Raw genomic sequence first — 20,686 nt, forward strand, 5'->3', positions numbered from 1 at the left:
TTATACTGGAAACGAGAGAATTGACATGTTGCTAATTTACGGAGAAACAAAAAAGAATGCAACTGAAGCAGCTCGAATATATGCTCAGAGGTTCCCTAATCGTCGTCATCTCACTCGGCATTATTTTCCAAAACTGGAAAGGAAAAATGCGAAATGTACCAGAAGAAAATTTTCTCATTAGTCGGTGGCCTATGCTTGAAGACAGGCAGGTTATGTGGACATAACTTATCCACAGCCAAAAAAAAACTATTTTGTATAGCTAAATAATATCCGCACACGACAGTAATACCAAATCATTGCGATCATTGGAAATAACTGGAAAAAAAAATAAAATAAATTTTGAAATGAAACAAACTTTTTGGTCCACTTTGACCTATCACAGTGAAAAAAAATGTACTGTGCTTGGCTGAAAAGTATTTCAGAAAGTTGGCGCATTTAATGGAGATTCCAAAATGGTGTAATAGTTAACTTTCTATCAGACCTCCAAGAAAATATTGAAGCTAGAAGAAAAAAGGTATTAAGAATCCAAGGAATCCAAGGAAAATTTATTTGTGGGATAATTTTGTAGATATAGTACTATGTATTGTAATTAAAGAATAAAAATCAAATAAATCATGTAAGCAAACTTTATTAAAAGCTTTTACAATAAATGCTCGAACTGAGCACCACCTGCCCGGATATAGGTACGATATCTGCGAATAAAAGAGCGTGTCACAAATCGTGCCTTGTGTAATCGAGTGCACGTTTCAGCGACGCCGTTAATACGATCACGAAGATTTTCTACAGTTTCTATCGGTTTAAAGTAAACATTTTCTTTGAGGAACCCCCAATAACAAAAATCCATATAGATCCGGGGAGCGGGCTGGCCAGAGAATTGGTCCAAGTCGACCAATCCATCAGCCAGGAAATTCTTCTTCTAGGTAATCCCTTACAGGCCGGGCGTAGTGTGCAGGACAGCCATCATTTTGCAGCCACATGCCTTGTCTCTTTGCGAGAGGAACATCTTCTAAAAGGCCATTCAACTCGTCCCTTAGTAATTCTAAATAGTGTTGACCATTAAACGCTCCAGGTATTTCAATGGGTCCTACTACTTGGCCGTTAATGATTCCGCACCACAAATTAATTTTAAACTGGTATTGTGAGCGGTCTTCTCTGATGGCATGTGGATTAGCCAAGCTCCAGCAATGCAAGTTGTGCATATTCATGAAGTTGTCGATTTTGAACGTACTCTCGTCAGTCCACAGAATCTTACTAAGAAAGTCAGGATCAGTCGCGTGTCTCACCAGCATTCTTTGACAGAACAAAACTCTTGGTGCATGATCTCGTGGCAGTAATGTTTGCACTCTTTGCAAGTGGTATGGATGGTACCTGTGCACTCGAAGAATGCGATGCACAACAGTTTTTGGAATTCCGATTTGTCTTTCAATCGCACGTACCGAAATATCTGGACTCTCTTCCACGCAAGCCAGAACCTCTTCTTCAACATCTGGACCAAGGATATTTCCTGCATCGCGATTTACCTGTCTTCCAGGAATTACTCCTTCCGTGTAGGATCGATGCACATTAATGAAGACTCGGTAATCCGGATATCTCTCCTCTTTGGATACCGCTCTCGATACAACCGGGCTGCTGCATTTGCATTACCGCGACATTCGCCGTAAATAAAATGCATATTCGCATATTGGAGTAGAGTATAATAAGCCGGCATTATTAAAAATATCCAAATCACAAAACAGTTTCAAAATCCAGTTCAGAGCAGCGATCGTTACACGTGCGATACAATGAACAGCGAAAAATGAACTGACATGAATGATACAATGAAGCGTGGAGAGGAGGGGGCCTTGGAAGAAAACCTGTTTGGACTCGTTTCTTTTGTTATTTTTGAGATATCATTTTTTATTTTGTGGATGTTTTACACTCAGTGCTAATGTTTTGTGATAATTGATATTGCCATTTATTCTTGGATTCCTAATACCTTTTTTCTTCTAGCTTCAATATTTTCTAGCAGGTCTGATAGAAAGTTAACTATTACACCATTTTTGAATCTCCATTAAATGCGCCAACTTTCTGAAATACTTTTCAGCCAAGCACAGTACATTTTTTTTCACTGTGATAGGTCAAAGTTGACCAAAAAATTTGTTTCATTTTAAAATTTTTTTTTCCAGTTATTTCCAATGATCGCAAGCTTTTGGTATTACTGTCGTGTGCGGAAATTATTTAGCTATACAAAATAGTTTTATTTTGCTGTGGATAAGTCATGTTTTTATGACGTAACATTGAAAATACTAAATCGAGTCGCCGATTTTCGAAAAAAAGAAAGTTTCCGATATCTCGAAAACGAAAACACTTTTACCTAAAGTCTTTTCCTGTTATGAGCTAGTTATGACCTCAGCTATCACCACCTAATAATACAGTTCAGTGAGTAACAATTTTAAAAGAAATCTAAAAATAAAATGATTTGTTGTCACTTTTAGATTGTCATAAAGCATATGGAAAAGTAAAATATATATAAAAAGTTTCTAAACTAGAAGTTTACGTCTCACAACAAATATAGATACTGTGTGTTTATAAAATAAACGTCAAGTCTCATTATGTTTTTCCATCATATATATTTTTTTCAATTTTTTTGAAAGGTCAATAGAAACTATATTCTTTAATTCTGGAGTTAAATCATTGAAAGCTTTGAGTTCTTTAACAAAGACAGAATTTTGAGAAGTGTTTGTCCTTACTAGAGGTAAGTGAAAGCAATTTCTTGATCTGGTTGGGTATTGGTGCAGTTCAAAATTGTAACTTATTTTATCAATTAAGTATTCAGGTGCCCGTCCTGTTTTGATTTTAAAAATGAAAATAAGTGTCTGGTATAACAGATAATCTTCAATTGCTAATCATCCTAAACTGTCCAATATGGTTTTTAAGCGAGTGCGTCTGCTACTTGACAAAATGATACGCATCGATCGGTTTTCTAGTTTTTGGAACCTGGTTTTGGTTCAGTAGGTATAAAATAGAGGAGCAATAGTTCAAATGGGGATGTATAATACTATTGTATATCACCGTTTTTGTCCATGCATTAAGATATCTTGAACATCTGAATAAAAAGTTTAAAAGAAATAGTTTTTGATATATAGTTTGCATGTTCTTCAAACGTTAGTCCATAGTCAACTATAATACCCAAGTATTTCCAAATTCTGGCTTGGCAGTGTTTCAATTTGGTTTTCTCTTGCAATGAGCATACATTTTGTTATATTTCAAGTAAATTACTGCAACACCATTCATGAATACAATTTATCATAAAGGCGCCGACAGACGTCAGTGCAGAAATCTTCACAGAAAATTTACTGCATATCCATTTGGCAATACAACTGAAAGAGTCGACCTTCAATTTTGGAACGGTCACACTTGCAGACCGGTTTCGGGCTCCTTAGCTACTCGTCAGTGCAAGATAGTGACCATCATCGTCAATGATATTCCATCATTGAAAATGGAAATTCAAGTACTCCGCAGTAGCATTACTTCTCTATCACACCATTTGAGAGTATATTCCTCATTAGGAAAAAATACCACTGGTGATTTTGAAAAAAAATGTTTTCAGTACGTGTGTATTTTATGTTAAAAATAGTTTTTTTAGCTTCAACATGAAATTGAAATTTACATTACAATTACAAATTACAACATATTCAGATATGTGGAATATATATATTGTGGAAAAAAAATCATTTCTACGGGAGGAAAAAGCAAAAACGAAAAAACCGGGTTTTTAATTTTTTCGAAAAATTTCAGGTTTTTTTGAAAAAATGGTTGTAATAGGAAAGTTGTAAACCTTTATGTTTTCCACAACGTTTGTTTTCAACTTCTTTCTATGGGAGGTCTAGTTTCTCTGGAAATAATTCTCAATTCCCCATACCTTGGAATGACTTCATATTTCCTGTTATAAGCACAATATTTTTTATTATTGCTAATCAGTTTAATGTTTTCATTATTTTCCTTTCTCTTGCACTGATCTAATACCCGCTATGCCAAATTTAATTCCTAACTGAGTATATAATTACTCATCAATTGGTTTCGATTAGTATTATCTGTTAGTGAAGGATGATTTTATTTGACCACCCTGTAAAAAACAATACTATATTCATCTGACGTTAATGCTCCTCGAAATTAAATCATCATTTTCCTAACGATATTTTTATTATAACTGTTCTATGATTCGTACACTGAGCCAATACATGAATATTTCCTTCAATTATCTAAGAAAAAAAATTATATTTTAATTTTTTTTTTCCAGGTAACTTTTGTAGTTCACTCACCCCAGCACGAAAGGTTTCCTTTTTGCAGTTCCGTGGTGTAGCCCCAATTGTAATCAGTGAATTGGAAAGATCCTGCCAGAAAAGGTATGTCACTCAACGGATGGGCTTCACCGCCCACTTCTAGCAGGAGTACTCTCCATTCCGGAATTTCTGTTAATCTATTCGCGATCACTGACCCGGAGGGTCCGGATCCGATAACAATGAAGTCGAAGTTTTCATTTTCGGCCATGATGGGATCTCCTGTAAACAATTATCACTGTACATGCTCAAATTCACCGGTGGACAGAAAGTCCACCAGAGAAAGGGAAAAACTCATCATCAAAATGAATTAGTTTGAATCGTATTCAAGAAACACTTCATTGTGAGATGTTTGCTGAATAGTTTCACAAAAAAGCAACACGTGTTTCGCTATACAATATCTTCTTCAGGCGTGTATACTAACTTAGTATACTTGAATTATTTTTGATAAAATTCATTTAAAAGTGTATTCACAACTTGATAAGTAGATATCCTATTCCACATGTACTTTTTTTGTAACATTTTTCAGCCCTGTCCAAAAATTACGACCAAGGTGTCATTCGATTCGTATTTTTGCCTAGAAAGTTTAAGGAATGGTCCGAAAACGCGCCGATAAAAATGACAAAAGTTATAAACAATTAAGTGAAAAAAAAATGGGGCTTTAGTTTTTTCTTAATATCTCGGAAAATTTTCAAAATTTTGGAAATTTGAAAAAAGATTTGAAAAGATCAATGCGTAAAAAAAGTCCCGACTCCCGAAACTGTATCCCGATTATTTATAATTTTTACAGAGCCCGGAAAATAGAGCCAAAAGCGGGTAGTCTGGCTTTCGCGCGCTTTTCGTCCCTCTGACATAAAAACAAAAAAATTATTTAAACATATTAAATGTGATTATTAAGGAATGAAAAATTCAAGTAATGTTGGGATACATCAATAAACAATAATCTGCAGTCAAAAAATTTTTATCCCAATTTTAACGTTAATTATAAATTTGTTAATTAATAACTTTTTCTGAATTGAAAGTTAATATAAAAATCCCTATAATTGTTAAACTAAAACCCTGGCATTTTTTTCCTTTAGTGAAGTTATCCTTAATAGGCAAAAAAGTAGATTACCGTTGCCAAAATGAAGAAATTGTTATTTTCTATTTTTTTATTGACAATTGAAAATTATAATTTTATAAAAAATACATTACAATTTTTTTTCTTATTTTTCATTGTTTTAATGTCTCATGGCTAAAAACTAATTAATAATATTTTTTTAAATTTTTTTACCGCTATTGTTAATAAATTTATTATAAACAAATACATTGTTTATAAGCAATTCGAAATTTTTTTTCCATTATGTTAACTGAAAAAAATCATGATTTTCAGAAAAAAATGGTTTCTTAAAAAAATTTCTCTGTTGCTCAAAAATGCGTTTGTTAATTAACAATCGTTTTTTGCAACTAAATATTAAAATTAAGGAACCGTTTTTTTTTTTAAATCATAAATTCTATTGTTCTTTAAGGTTTTGAAATAGCTTTTTTTATTATTTTTTAATTGTTTATTTAAAAAAAATTGTTGTAAACAAATTTTTTTCTTCATTTTTTTTTTCAATTTATTCTATTTTTTATAAAACTTTTAATATTGTGATACCTTGATACTTGTCTTTTTCATTCGCTCCTTCGCTTTTATAAATATAATAACTCTCAAACTATTGCAGTTATGAAAAATATGCTTCAAGTCTTTTTTGTTCATTATGAATTTATTATCAATTTAAGCCTTCTACATAAGTTTGTAGTCTTATTATTTATTTAATTATTGATCTTTATTTATTAAAAAAGAAAAATGTTTAAGTATTTCCAACACAAACTTCGTGTCATGTAATTGTGCCTGCATAAAAGAGTGTAATAATCGATGTGGATGTAAAAAAACTGGGCTTCCTTGCTCATCTTTATGCAAAAATTGTAAAGGTGTAACATGTTCTAACAGTACAAGGCCATCACTTGATGATGACAATGATCATACTGATATCATGATCGGTCGAATAAATGCTATCGATAGTAATCCCGATGGAAATGAAGACGACCTTAATGATTATTTATCAAGAAGAAGAAGTCGAAGAGGAGGAGGTTCAAGGAACACCTCGATAAGAAAATACAGAAGAAACCACAGATGATGAGCCACCGCCACTAAAACGATCTAAGAGATTATAAAAAAATAATAAAAATTATAAAAACACTTTTAACTGTACTAAACATGATTTAATAAATTTTAAAAATAGCTTTCAGTATGAATTGAAGGGGTTATATTTATAGGAGTGATTAATTTTTTGGGAAAGAAAGTTTTTGGCTTTCTACTACTCCATCTGATACAAAAAAAAGAATGAGAGAATCTTCCAAAGAAAGGAAGGAAGTAATCAATTTGATACTCTATACATGAATGTGTAGATCATGCAAAGAAGTAACTTTCAGACACAAACTGAAAGAAAGTCCTCCTGAAACAGCTACTTTCATATAAACACGAAAGAAAATGATTCTTTCGAAACAAATACTTCTATATGAACACTGAATTATACAGAAGATACTTTTCTCTACTCAGTTTGTATTTCAAACATTTGTTGTGGAATAAGAATCAGATATCATTCACATGAGTTCTACTTTGAATGAATGGTAATAAATTGTACTCACATGGAACACTGTCACCCTCACTGGTATACACTGATGTTTCGCCTTAAGACACTTGCCCCAAGACTCTTCAGTACCAAATTGGATAACATTATAGAAAATACACACACTTTATTCATGAATGTGAGTACAATTTATTACCATTCATTCAAAGTAGAACTCATGTGAATGATATCTGATTCTTATTCCACAACAAATGTTTGAAATACAAACTGAGTAGAGAAAAGTATCTTCTGTATAATTCAGTGTTCATATAGGAGTATTTGTTTCGAAAGAATCATTTTCTTTCGTGTAATTCAATGTTTATATGAAAGTAGCTGTTTCAGGAGGACTTTCTTTCAGTTTGTGTCTGAAAGTTACTTCTTTGCATGATCTACACATTCATGTATAGAGTTTCAAATTGATTACTTCCTTCCTTTCTTTGGAAGATTCTCTCATCCCTTTTTTTGTATCAGATGGAGTAGTAGAAAGCCAAAAACTTTCTTTCCCAAAAAACTTTCAGTATGTTTTTGTAAATTTCATCAAATTTCCTGAAAACTTGAATTTTTTTTTAATAAATAACGATCAATAATTGAATAAATAATAGGACTACAACTTTAGTAAAAGGCTTAAATTGTTAATAAATTCATAATGAACAAAAAAGACTCGAAGCATATTTGTCATTACTGCAATAGTTTAAAAGTTATTATAATTATAAAAGCGAAGGAGCGAATGAAAAAGACAAGTATCAAGGTATCACAATATTAAAAGTGTTAGGAATCACACGTTGAAAGGTAATACCTCGTTAATCCTTAGCTCGCACAAGTTTCGACTTTTGAGGGTTGTCGTTCGTAGGGATGCGACAGCTGGTTAACGGAAAAACAGATTTAAACAGATTAAAAGTTTTTTGAAAAATAGAATAAATTAAAAAAAACACAGTTACTTTTATTATAGAAGAAATTGTTTATAACAATTTTTTTAAATAAAAAGTTTTTTCGAAACCTTAAAGAACAATAGAATTTATGATTGAAATAAACGGTTCCTTAATTTTGATATTTAGTTGCAAAAAACGATTGTTAATTAACAAACGCATTTTGTAGCAACAAAGAAATTTTTCTAATAAACCATTTATTTTCTAAAAATCATGATTTTTTTCAAATAACATAATGCAAAAAAAAAATTCGAATTGCTTATAAACAATGTATTTGTTTATAATGAATTCATTAACAATAGCTGTAAAAAATAAAAAAAAATTAATAATTAGTTTTTAGCCATGAGACATTGAAACAGTATAAAATTTTAAAAAAATTGTAATGTATTTTTTATAACATTATAATTTTCAATTATTAATAAAAAATTGAAAACAACAATTTTTTTTATTTTGGCAACAGTAATCTATTTTTCTGCCTATTAAGGTTAACTTCACCAAAGGAAAAAATGCCAGGGTTTTAGTTTAATAATTATAGGGTTTTTTTATATTTCATATATATATATATATATATATATATATATATATATATATATATATATATATATATATATATATATATATATATACAGTGTGTCAATTTGAAAACTTCCCACCCTCAATATCTCCCTTCCAGTACATAATATGAAAAAATGGTCAGACAGGTCAACTTTATTTGCAAGGGGGACACTCTGAATGAATATTTTCAACCCTCGGGGTTCAACCCCCTAGGAGGGGTGGATGTTACCCTCAGAATTTCAAATGGAAAGGGGGGTCAAGTGGCACATCATTTTGAAGGGCATTCAATTCGCTTGCCGACGGTGCCCTCATTTATTATTTTCCGATCAGCAGTATCCGAAAATGTAGTTCTAAACTAATAGAAGTAATTAGAATTGGCCTATACTAAAATGCCTGGTTATCAAGTTAGTATGCAAAGAAATACAATTTATTGACTCTCTTATAAGTAAAACTTGTGATGACGGGTCAGCTTTTCAACTTTCCATCAGGGGTAAAATTAGACAAGCCTCAAAAAATTTACATTAATTAGTTATCTGATTTCGGTGACTTTCATTTTGGGTTTATTATCGGATTTAAAACTCTTATCCCTTTTTTGTTACTTCTGCTATAAAAAGTATCGTTTTTTGAGCAAAAAAGGTGTTCATCGCATTCAAGCCATTTGGTAGTACTATAATTTCAGTTTCATTTGTTGAGCTGATCAGCGATACCTTAGAAAGTGTATAAATTGTAAGAATGGTTTACACTATCCAAGACCGAATTGAAATAATTTTTATTTATGGAGAGGTGGGCAAGTGCGCACGAAGGGCGGCATCTCTTTTTAATGAAAGAAATCCAAATCTTAATATAAGTCACCGGTATGTGCTTGATTTGGTGACAAAGTTTTCCGAAACTGGTTCGGTGAAGAATAAAAAAAGGAATAACCCCAGAGTACTGAATGAGGATGCTCAAATTGAGGTGTTGGGAACATTTGCTGCAGAGCTGACTAGCTCCTTACGATCAGTAGCAGAACAGACGGGAATGTCACACGAGACTGTAAGGAAAGCACTGAAAATGCACAAATTTCATCCATATAAAATGCAGATTCTCCACGAGCTCCATGAGGATGATTATGACAGAAGAATAGAATTCTGTGAAACCATGACTCTTCGAATCAATGCTTTACCTAATCTTCTGTTCAATATCTGTTTCAGTGATGAATGTTCATTTTTCCTGAATGGCAATGTTAATAGGCAAAATTGTCGCTATTGGAGTGACGAAAACCCTCACAATTTTCGAGAAGGACATACACAACACCCACAAAAAGTTAATGTTTGGGCTGGTATTCTTGGAAATGCCATTATCGGACCTTTATTTTTTGAAGAAAACTTGAATGGTGATCTGTACCTAGATATGCTTCAAGCACCTATCGATCCACTTATAACTCACGAGCTCGAAACTCAAATTGATGCACACGGTAATTTACTGTTGCAGGAAGATTTGTTACATTTCCAACAGGACGGTGCGCCACCTCATTATTTTCGCCCCGTCCGACAATGGTTGAACGAGCGATTCCGGGAGAGATGGATTGGCAGAAGGGGATCAATTGAGTGGCCACCGAGATCACCGGATTTGACTCCATTAGATTTTTTTCTTTGGGGATATCTCAAATCTGTCGTTTATAAAACACAGCCCACTGATATGGATGACCTCAAAGGACGAATTACAGCAGCATGCCGGTCAATTAGTGGTGAAGTTTTCCAAAATGTTCGAGAGGAGTTCGAAAACAGACTGTATTACTGTTTAGAGCAGAATGGACAACATTTTGAACATATTATCAGATAAAGCGTAACAAGATGGTTGAAATTTGTTTTTTGCAATTTAGTATTTTTTGTTTGCACTCGATGCGTATTTCGTTAACTAAGTAGTTCTACATTCCTCTCACATCCACGAATTCGAATATTACTCAAGGGTTGGAACGATGCTACCTAGTACGATGCTCACCTTTTCCAATAGTCCATTACAATCATTTGTTTTGAATACCAACCTGAATACCAAACATCTAGTGCGGGCGAGTTTTAATCATTTATTCTTATTCACTTCTAATCACCGTTCGTTTGGAACGTTATTGTTCAAAAACTGCTCATCAAAAACTAATGAAAAAGGTATCATTGGCAAGAGAATTGAATGCCCTTCAAAATGATGTGCCACTTGACCCCCCTTTCCATTTGAAATTCTGAGGGTAACATCCACCCCTCCTAGGGGGTTGAACCCCGAGGGTTGAAAATATTCATTCAGAGTGTCCCCCTTGCAAATAAAGTTGACCTGTCTGACCATTTTTTCATATTATGTACTGGAAGGGAGATATTGAGGGTGGGAAGTTTTCAAATTGACACACTGTATATATATATATATATATATATATATATATATATATATATATATATATATATATATATATATATATATATATATATATATATATATATATATATATATACATATATATATATATATATATATATATATATATATATATATATATATATATATATATATATATATATATTCAATTAAGAAAAAGTTATTAATTAACAAATTTATGATTAACGTTAAAATTGGAATAAAAATTTTTTGACTGCGGATTATTGTTTATTGATGTATCCCAACATTACATGAATTTTTTTTATTCCTTAATATTCACATTTACTATGTTTAAATCATTTTTTTTTGTTTTTATGTCAGAGTGACGAAAAGCGCGCGGAAGCCAGACTACCCGCTTTTGGCTCTATTTTCAGGGCTCTGTAAAAATTATAAATAATCGAGATACAGTTTCGGGAGTCGGGACTTTTTATACGCAAATTCATTGATATTTTCAAATTTCCAAAATTTTGAAAATTTTTCGAGATATTGAGAAAAAACTAAAGCCCCATTTTTTTTTCACTCAATTGTTTATAACTTTTGTAAATTTTATCGGCGCGTTTTCGGACCTTTCCTTAAACTTTATAGGCAAAAATACGAATCGAATGACACCTTGGTCGTAATTTTTGGACAGGTCTGAAAAATTTCACCAAAAAGATCTAAATCGAATACATGTGAAGCAGACTAAGACTTGGAACCTCTAGTCATCAACTGATGATGCTAGGTTGGGTTAGGTCCAAATTGAGTGGGTCTGTTCGACCCTACACCGCAACCCGTTAGGGTTTATTGTGGCTCACACCTATTCACACTCGACCAAATAAACCCAGCTTCTTAACGAAGCTGATTAGTTTGTATGATGAGTGGTCTTTCAGGTCAGACGGCTCTGCCGAACTCAAAGAACCTGATTCGGTTCCCAGCGGGGCAGGCACAAAGTATATGCTCTGCTGTTTTATCATTTTCCAAACAGAGGCGACACACACACACACACACACACTGTCTTCCGAGAGTTCGAGTCTCTGCATATCATGTTTCAAATGACAGTGACCTGTAAAAAGGCCTGTTAGGCATCGTAGTTCATCTCTACTGTAGCCCAACAACTGTTTGGTATCAAGCTTCGAAGGGTGAATAAACGCCTAGGAATGAGTCAATCCTGAAAGACTCTGCCAGTATTCCATAATGCCATTCAGGTGTTCAATGTTTGTTTAGCAAAGCCTAAATGGATGTCAATGACAAATTCTGGTCCGACGAAGCTGCTTGCAGCACATTCCTCTGCAAGGGTGTCAGCAGCCTCATTGCCTTCCGGTGAAGCTGCTTGCAGCACACTCCTTTGCAAGGAAGTCAGCAGCCTCATTGCCTCCCAGGCCAGTATGGCCAGGAATCCAGACCAGAGACAATCTGTTAAGTCTTCCTATCGAGGAGAGTGGTTTTTGGCAACTTGCTACCAATTTAGAAGTTGCTCGGTATGAGCCAAGAGTTTCCAACGCCGCTTGACAGCCTGAGAACCTGATGATGCTAACTTGGATAGCGAAACGCCCGTCAAGAGACAGTATACTTGTTCGCGTTGGGAAAAGTATTTGCAGTAGATGTTCTTAACTATCAATTTCAATTGATAAATAAATAATTATAATCAATTAAATGGATGGATTCTGCGTTAATCCCTGACATATTAATTTGAATTGTTTGGTGTAATTGGTAGTTATGATGTGCACGAAATGTCTAAGGTAACTACTGAATTTTTCAAAATGTGTATACTAAATTATCCTTAAAAGAAAATCGCAGACTTTTCTGTAGACCTGAAAATTTGTATGAAAACTCTCCGGCTTTGTTTGGATAGTACCGCCGCCCAGACTCCGCTTGGATAACAAGCAATTGGCTCAAAACATTAATGAATTATCAGTCCATTGGAATGTAACATTTTTAAGGCCTCAGCGTGCGTTTTTCAGAGGACGCAATTTTATCGTATTCTTATGAGTAACTATTCAAGAACTTCGGAGCGCTGTAAAACCCAGATAAATTGATGAAATTAAACAAATTTCTAGTGGAAATTATTTGTTGAGAAACCCTCTATTATATTGAATTTCATTAGTTCGGACTCATATGATTCGAAATCTATGGAAGAACAAATAAAATTAGAATGAATTGCTAAATTATCAATGTCATTAAGGAATGAAACCTGAAATGAAAATACAATCAAACGAATAAAATAATAATGATACGAAATGAAAAAAAAAAATAAAAATAAGCAAAAAATTAAATTAAAAAAGATTTTAAACCAAGTTTCTTGGAAATTTATTATTTTTAATTTTTTGCTTATTAATATGTTTATTGTTTTTCCTTTCTTTTCACTCTGTAGTCATTTTCATTTTGTATATTGAATATTTTATTCGTTTCATTTCAGGTTTCATTTTTTGATATAAATGATATTTTAGCTATTTATTCTAATTTCTTTTGTTCTTCCGTAGATTTCGAATCATGGTAGAATCAGACAATGGAAGTCTGAATCAATGAAACCACTTTCAAACCTCTCTGATGTCATTTTATTGTGAAATTACCAGAAAAAAAGCTATTACGGTCAAAAGGAAATTTGTTCAAGAATTTTCAGTTATTTTTGTTTATCATTTTTTTTATTTTCAGTTTTAAGATGAAAAGTAATAGAAATAAAGTTGTAGACAATTCAATTTACTACAAATAATGCCTCATGAAATTTTCTGTGGGTTTGCTAGATCACGAGATACAGCAAAAAACCCCCTGGCATCCCTTTTTCCAAAATGGGGCCGGGTGAAAAAGGTTGCGACCCCACTTCAGCTTATATTGATCACCCCCCCATGCACATAAAATTGGAATTGCGTCCTCTAAAAAACGTAATTCTGAATGTAACTATTCAATGGACCATAAATGCATGAATCTTTTTGAACAGTTGTGTCTGTTGTTCAAAACAATAAGTAGTTTTTAGTTTATTGAGTTCATATAGTCGGACGAGGAGAGTTTTATAATATACAGTGCATTTCTTCAATGTCCCCCCTTTTATTTTTCTAATGGGTCAACTCGGATGGACACCATCTGAGAAAAAAAATTATAAGGAAAGGGGGGTTTTGTGATACATCATTTTGAAGCTCCTGACGAATACTTCACAACCCTAGTATATGAAGTCAATATCTTCACCTACTACAAAATGGCGGAACATTCAATAATTTCCTGAAGACAAACACAATTGAAAAGATGTGAACCCAAAAATCACACCCTGGAGGCATTATATTCCAAAGACACGAGGAGAACAAACTGTGATTACACGCTTGAGAATAGGTCATACCAACTTAACTAACATATTCATGCTCTCAGGAGAACAACAACCAATATGCCAACAATGTGGACAGACGCTAACAGTGAAACATATCTTGCTAAATTGTGTCCAATATGATGAAGCTAGACAACGATTTGAAATACCAAATTCTATGAAGGAATTTTCGAAAGATCATAATCGAAGTCTGGAGAGAATTATAAAATTTTTGAAAGCTATTGGGCTATACTCAAAAATTTGAAGAAGAAAGCAAATGTTGAACTGATAGTAGAAGGCCAATGACCTCGTAGTCGACGCCTTTAAACCAAAAAAAAAATTGGTGTGATGGTAGTAAATCCTGAACAGTCTACTTATTCCTCGCGAATGTTTGTGAGGTGTCTTCTTCTACTGTGTGGAGATTTTTGAAGAAGAATAGATGTCATCCATACAAAACTAAAATGGTACACCATATAACTGAAGATGACCCTGCTCGAAGAACATAATTCTGCGAAATCATGACGGAAACCATTGCAAGGCATCCTACCTATCTCCGCTATATTTGTTTTAGTGACGGCAATGTTCACAGACAAAATTGTCGTTATTGGAGTGACACCAACCCTCACGTTTCCCGGGAAACACACACCCAATATCTAGAAAAAATTAACGTTTGGCCAGGAATTTTGGGAAACCATATCGTAGGACCTCTATTTATCGATCAAAACAATAGAGGGGAACTGTACAGGGGAACAGGGGAACTGTATTTGAATATGCTGGAAATTACTGTTGACCCTCTCATCACTGAAATCGTCGCAGCGAATCCTAATGAATTCGATATGGATATTGTATTCCAACAAGATGGAGCACCAGCACATCACTCCAGACAAGTAAGAAACTATTTGGATACTACTTTTTCCGGTCGTTGGATTGGCCGTCGAGGTCCTACAGAATGGCCAGCCTGCTCGGCAGATTTGACACCTTTGGACTTTTTTTATAGGGCTATTTGAAGCAAAAGGTGTACGAAACTGAACCTGCTTCAATATTGGATATACGGCAGAGAATAATAAATATTAGTAGAGATATTGACGTAACTGTGTTCGAAAATGTTCAGCGTGAAATATCGGATAGACTGTTCATATGTGAAGAAGTTCAAGGATACCATTTTGAGCATCTTCTGAACTGACCTCAAGCTTATTACCTCATATTATGTATTATGTATGTTAAATGTATTCAGGCAGTTATTAAAAGTTTCGCCATTTTGTAGTAGTTGAAGATATTGACATTAAATTCTGGAGTTGTGAAGCATTCGTCAGGAGCTTCAAGAAGATGTGTCACAAGACCCCCCGTTTCCTTTTAATTTTTTCTCCAAGATGGCGCCCAGTCGCCATCTTGAAAGTTTCATCTGTCAATTTCACTTGAAAATAAAGAATTCATGCATTAATTTCATTATCCTAAATTTCATCTTCCCGTTCAAAAAATAAAAGAGGGGGAATATTAAAGAAATGCACTGTATAGATATCGTACGTACCATAAATGCTATCATCCCTGTGAGGTTGATAGGTGACTGGAAAAAACAGTTTTCCTCTTCTTGTCGAGCGTTTTTCTCCATCTCCATCGGTGAGACGGGATAAAGTTGTTAGAATCAGTGATACACAAATCAGTTTCTTTACCAATACGAACATTTCTAAAGTGTAACAAAAATAGTTACCAATAATTCAACAATGATTCATGAATTGGTAAGCAAGCAGCTCACGTTTGATGTTCAAGTTTACACACACTCGTAAGAATTGTAATCAAAAATGAGATATCGGTCGTTACCAAAGGTTCTTATAACGGCTATCTACCGATCGATCTGATACTGAAGGCACTAAAAAGACGAAAACAAAAGTTGAACTTCACATCGAGGCAATAACGGCATTTTTACCCGTTGCTTCATTGCCAAGAAATGTAGGTACTTACTGTTCATTGCAATTTTTGCCGTTAAATAGGCCAGATGTTTGTTGATTCACAGAAGCAGTATCGGATTCTTTATATAATTCAATAAATTATTTCAATCAACAAATGATTAAAGAGAACGACTGTCTTTGTTGAGAATTCGAGATATAACCTTCGTCCTTGCAGTAAATGCACATACTACTAATGATGTCCGCAGCAGACGAAATGTTTGGTATTTCAGGTTCTATTGGACAACGTAGTCACCGCAGAATTTGAGATACCCAGCTATGAACTCGTATTAACTTGTATTTTGAAATCCTAAAAGATGCCGCAAAACCTACATGTGGTAGAGTGTACGCGACTATTGAAATCTAAAGTGAAAAGTCGCAAAAATCGATCTTTTGCATATTTTTTACAAATATCTCGTTTCCTATAGTTTCTCGCTATTTGTATTATCAATATTGCAGAGGATTAAATTCGCTTCAACTTTTGTTTGAAATAAAATTTTTATACGTTGAATCGTTTTCAAAATAGAGGATAGAAAGGGCGGGGTTAGAGTATCATTTAAGGTCAGCCTGTAGTCGCGATCAAAAATACGCCAATTGAAGATTGTAATAGAACAATTAATGACTTTTTCATACTTTCTTCAAGAATTAGATACATCTCCGATAAAAATGAACTAGTCAATCTCTACATTTTCTGAAAGCACATAATGTGGATCATTCTGGGATGACCCTATGTACAGGGTGTTCTATTTGAAAAAACTGAGAAAAAAGTGATCCCGAGTTTTGTTTGCTCCTGTATAGAAAAAGCACCGCTCGATAAACTCATGATTGAAAATACATTATCCTCAAAGATATTTGGTTAAAACTTTTCCTCATTCCATTTGATCGAGTAGGAGATATTTGGTGTTGAATGAACCCTTTTTTGGTATAAATATAACACTATAACTTTTGAACCACCTGGTATAAACCCAAACAACCCTGTATTTTTGAAAAGCACTCTCCCCAAGAAATTCAATCGAGTGAAAATATCTGGAGTATTCTATTTAAAAAAAAAAGTATGTTCTGTCACACGAATTTTGGACACCCTGAATATTAGTAATAATTATTGAAACATAGCTTTCATTAATCTCTACAACTTTATATTCAAACATTTTTCTGTATCATGAGTTACATTTGAATTTTGATAAATATAACTATATCCAGGACAAAAAAATATTATTTTTTTCAAATATTGAAAACAATTTATTTTTCTTCAAATTATTCGAATCTTCAATATATTACGTCAGTTTGGGCAACAGATGATTCTTCTTATTTGAAACTTTTACTACGGTTGCAAAATAAAGTCATGAAATGTACCTATATATAAGCAGAATCAGAGAGAGAGAGAGAACTATCAATCTGTATAAACCTAGAAAATTATTTGATATTGGAGAAATATACCATTTCAAAATATGCATGATTATTCATAATGTTGAGAATGATAAAAACTATGTTTCGACGAAATCATTTCATTTCATAATCATAATACATGAAATATAGTTTCACAACCACACAAAAGCAATTTCGTTCAAAAATGTATTTTTCATGATGAAATTAATTTATCTAATGAAATACCTAACAATATAAAAAGAATTGAATCATACAAAATTCAAGACACAACTGAAAAGATATATTTTGAAATACATTGACAATTTTCTACTTTTACATATTTTTGTTTGTTTTTTGGTTTGTTGGTTTTTTCAATTTGTATGTTACATGGACCCTACTATAAATATGTGATGTTTCTTGGGATCAATAAAATTAATATTGGTAATAGGGAAATAGCTCTCGTCCACCCAACTATCGTTGATAGGTGGGTGTATGTACCGATTTTGAGTATGTTTCAAATATACGGCAATCAATAAAATATTTCAAGAGCTTAGAAAGACGTCATTAGATGCTTATCAATCAAATCATATGCCCTCAAACGCGTAACTTTAGAAATTTCTAAGTGCAGTTTTAAATTTTTGATTCTTTTGTCACTTGAAAGTTAATAGCTGTTGCTAGTTTTCATTGTGTCGCCCTGTAAGAATGTTCACTCTCAAAGTGATAATGTGAGAACTCATCTTCCTTCACGGCATACATTTATACAGCAAGTCAGACGTACCTTAAAAAAAACAGTCGAAAAGAAAATTTATTTTTGTTTCTTCCATTGTTTATTAATGTGGTGTTTGTCAAGAATTTCTTCCGAATCCGTCACTGGAGAATTGGCAAAGATCATTTCGTCTCGATGAAAACATGATATCTTTGAAACAATAGAATGGTTCTGAACCTAGTCATAACACAGTCATAACACGGGAACACAGTCATAGTCGTGAACACATGCCTTGTTGAAATCATGGATAAAATATGTATGTTCGCTATAGGTTAAGTCGCGTCAAGAAATATGTGAATCTCCTTAAAATTGTAGCTATTTCTGGGGAAAAATCTATTGAGTCTTTGAAAGAATCTAAGGACTTTTGGAAGAAATCTAGTAACATTTTGGACAAATCTAGTGACTTTTGGCAACTCTAGTGACTTTTGGCAACTCTAGTGACTTTTTGGTCAAATCTAGTGACTTTTGTGCAAATCTAGTGACTTTTGTGCAAATCTGGTTTTAGTTTGCCCTATTTGTTAATTTGGGTCAAATTTAGTAATTGAAGTTTAACCCCCTTCCTATTGACAGATTGATCTGATATTTGATACACACATTTAGTTTTGATGATATATACAAAAAACTTCGTCAACTCAGGATCGTTATACAAGAATGGATCTCTCACCCAAGTTAAGATTTTGTTTGGAGATGATTGACAATGTTTCATGATGAATTTTACTAGTTCGGACTTCCATAGTCTAATATATAAAATGATTTGAAATCCCTGAAACAACTAAAAAAGAAGAATTGAAAATAAATAGCTGTAAATAACAATTATATTAAGCAAAAAAACCTGAAATGAAATAATAGTGATATAAAATACAAGTAAAAATAAAACAATTGAACAAAAAATAAAAAATAAAGAAATGAAAATAAAGATAAAAATTAAAAAAATTAAGAGATTTCAAGCCACGTTGGTTCACGACGTTTCGATTGTTAATATCCACAATCGTCTTCAGGTGATCGTATCGTATCGAGGACTGTGTGGCGTTAGGAAGGATAAAAATGATACGTCGTTAGCGATAGATATATTTTTTTCAGATATAGATATAGATACACCACCCAAGTTAAGGTAAAAGGTGTGAAACTGTGTGGCATTAGGGTAGATATAAATAAAAAACTAAGGTGAAAGGTTGAAACGTGCCAAGAACTGTGTGGTATTAGGGTGGATATACATAAAAAACTAAAAATTTCAAAATAAAATAAGTAAAACAATATGTTAAATGGTTTTAGTGTAAAAAGAAAGATAATAATGATGTAGATAATGTACTAAAAATTAAAAAATAATTTGGAAGGTCCTAGGTAGCAGTCACCACACCACTCTCCACAGCCATATACGATCAGTTAAAAATAATGATAAAATTGTTGGGCGTAGTATTTACATGTTTACTCAGGTTACGATACGCCCAACGATTTTATTATAATTTTTTGAGGTCAGTACCGTAGATTGCTGAGGAGAGTGGTGTGATGACTACTACCTAGGACCTTTCGAATTATTTTTCAATTTTCAGTGCATTATCTACACCATCATTATCCCTGTTTTCAACGAATCCGTTCACATTTTTTTTTATTATTTTATCTCCTATGGAGATTTACATGGGACTACGGCCATTTCAGTCCTAGTTCTCTCATAGCATATCTACTGTATATAGCTATTTTTAATTGTTAGTTTTTTTATATGAAAGACATACAGTTCAAAATGCATTTGTTCACAACATTTAGTGAACAAATCAAATTTTTTGTTTCAGAATTCGAGTGGTGAAAAGTAGTATTGCTTCAATAAGGGTTCCTAATTGTAGTAGTTGGTATAATTCAGATTTGCAGATTGTTGTAATGTAATTGCAGATTGTATTGTTGATTTGCAGAATGGAAAGTCAAGTTTGTAACGGAACAATATACCTCTTGGCATGATTTATAATCTATCAATAATTATCATAGAACTCTAACCAGAATTGGGAGAGTTGCGCCTTTCGCCTAGAGATGTCAGTAGGAGAATCAAAAGGTACGAAAATCTTCAGTTCTGAGAGTTATAAAAAACCACCAACTCTGAAAAACGTGTGCCTCGATCAGGAATGAGATTAGGAATTCTTTTGGTCCATTGAATATATAATGTTAGAAGCCTCAGGGTGTGTAAACCTGGATATTTTTATTAAAATATTAAGTTGTTACCTGGTTCTAGGTGAGTCTAGTCTGTTTAAATCTTGTTTATATTCTATCAACGAAAAGTTCTATTGTTCTAGCATTGTTATATTCAAACAAAAAGAATAAACTTTGTTTTTGAATCTCTCAATTCTGGTATCTCTCTGTTGAACCCAGCTCCAACCTAAACCCAGCGGGATTTTGAAAAGAGCCTTCTTCTAAAGTTCCACTACAAGTTCACTGCATTTTTTGTATCCAAACTGGTAATAGAGTATATTTTCTATCAAAAATACATGGCACAAGAAAATTATA

At 33.1% G+C, this 20,686-nt stretch overlaps 1 protein-coding gene across 1 annotated transcript in view; it reads right to left on the bottom strand.

Moving 5' to 3' along the window:
• Positions 1 to 15,881, bottom strand: part of LOC111501935 (uncharacterized) — a 61,516-nt gene extending 45,635 nt beyond the window's left edge. Inside the window, exons 1-2 of the mRNA XM_074174242.1 lie at positions 15,651 to 15,881; positions 4,302 to 4,541 (exon numbers count right to left, since the gene is read on the bottom strand). Coding sequence (XP_074030343.1) covers positions 4,302 to 4,541; positions 15,651 to 15,804 — 394 coding nt within the window. The 5' untranslated portion in view covers positions 15,805 to 15,881. The remainder of the gene's footprint in view (positions 1 to 4,301; positions 4,542 to 15,650) is intronic.
• Positions 15,882 to 20,686: the final 4,805 nt, after the last annotated feature.

This window comes from Leptinotarsa decemlineata, unplaced genomic scaffold, assembly GCF_025532065.1.
Source record: "Leptinotarsa decemlineata unplaced genomic scaffold, Ldec_3_MD MMD2_tig00000505_RagTag_RagTag, whole genome shotgun sequence".
Taxonomy (NCBI): domain Eukaryota; kingdom Metazoa; phylum Arthropoda; class Insecta; order Coleoptera; family Chrysomelidae; genus Leptinotarsa; species Leptinotarsa decemlineata.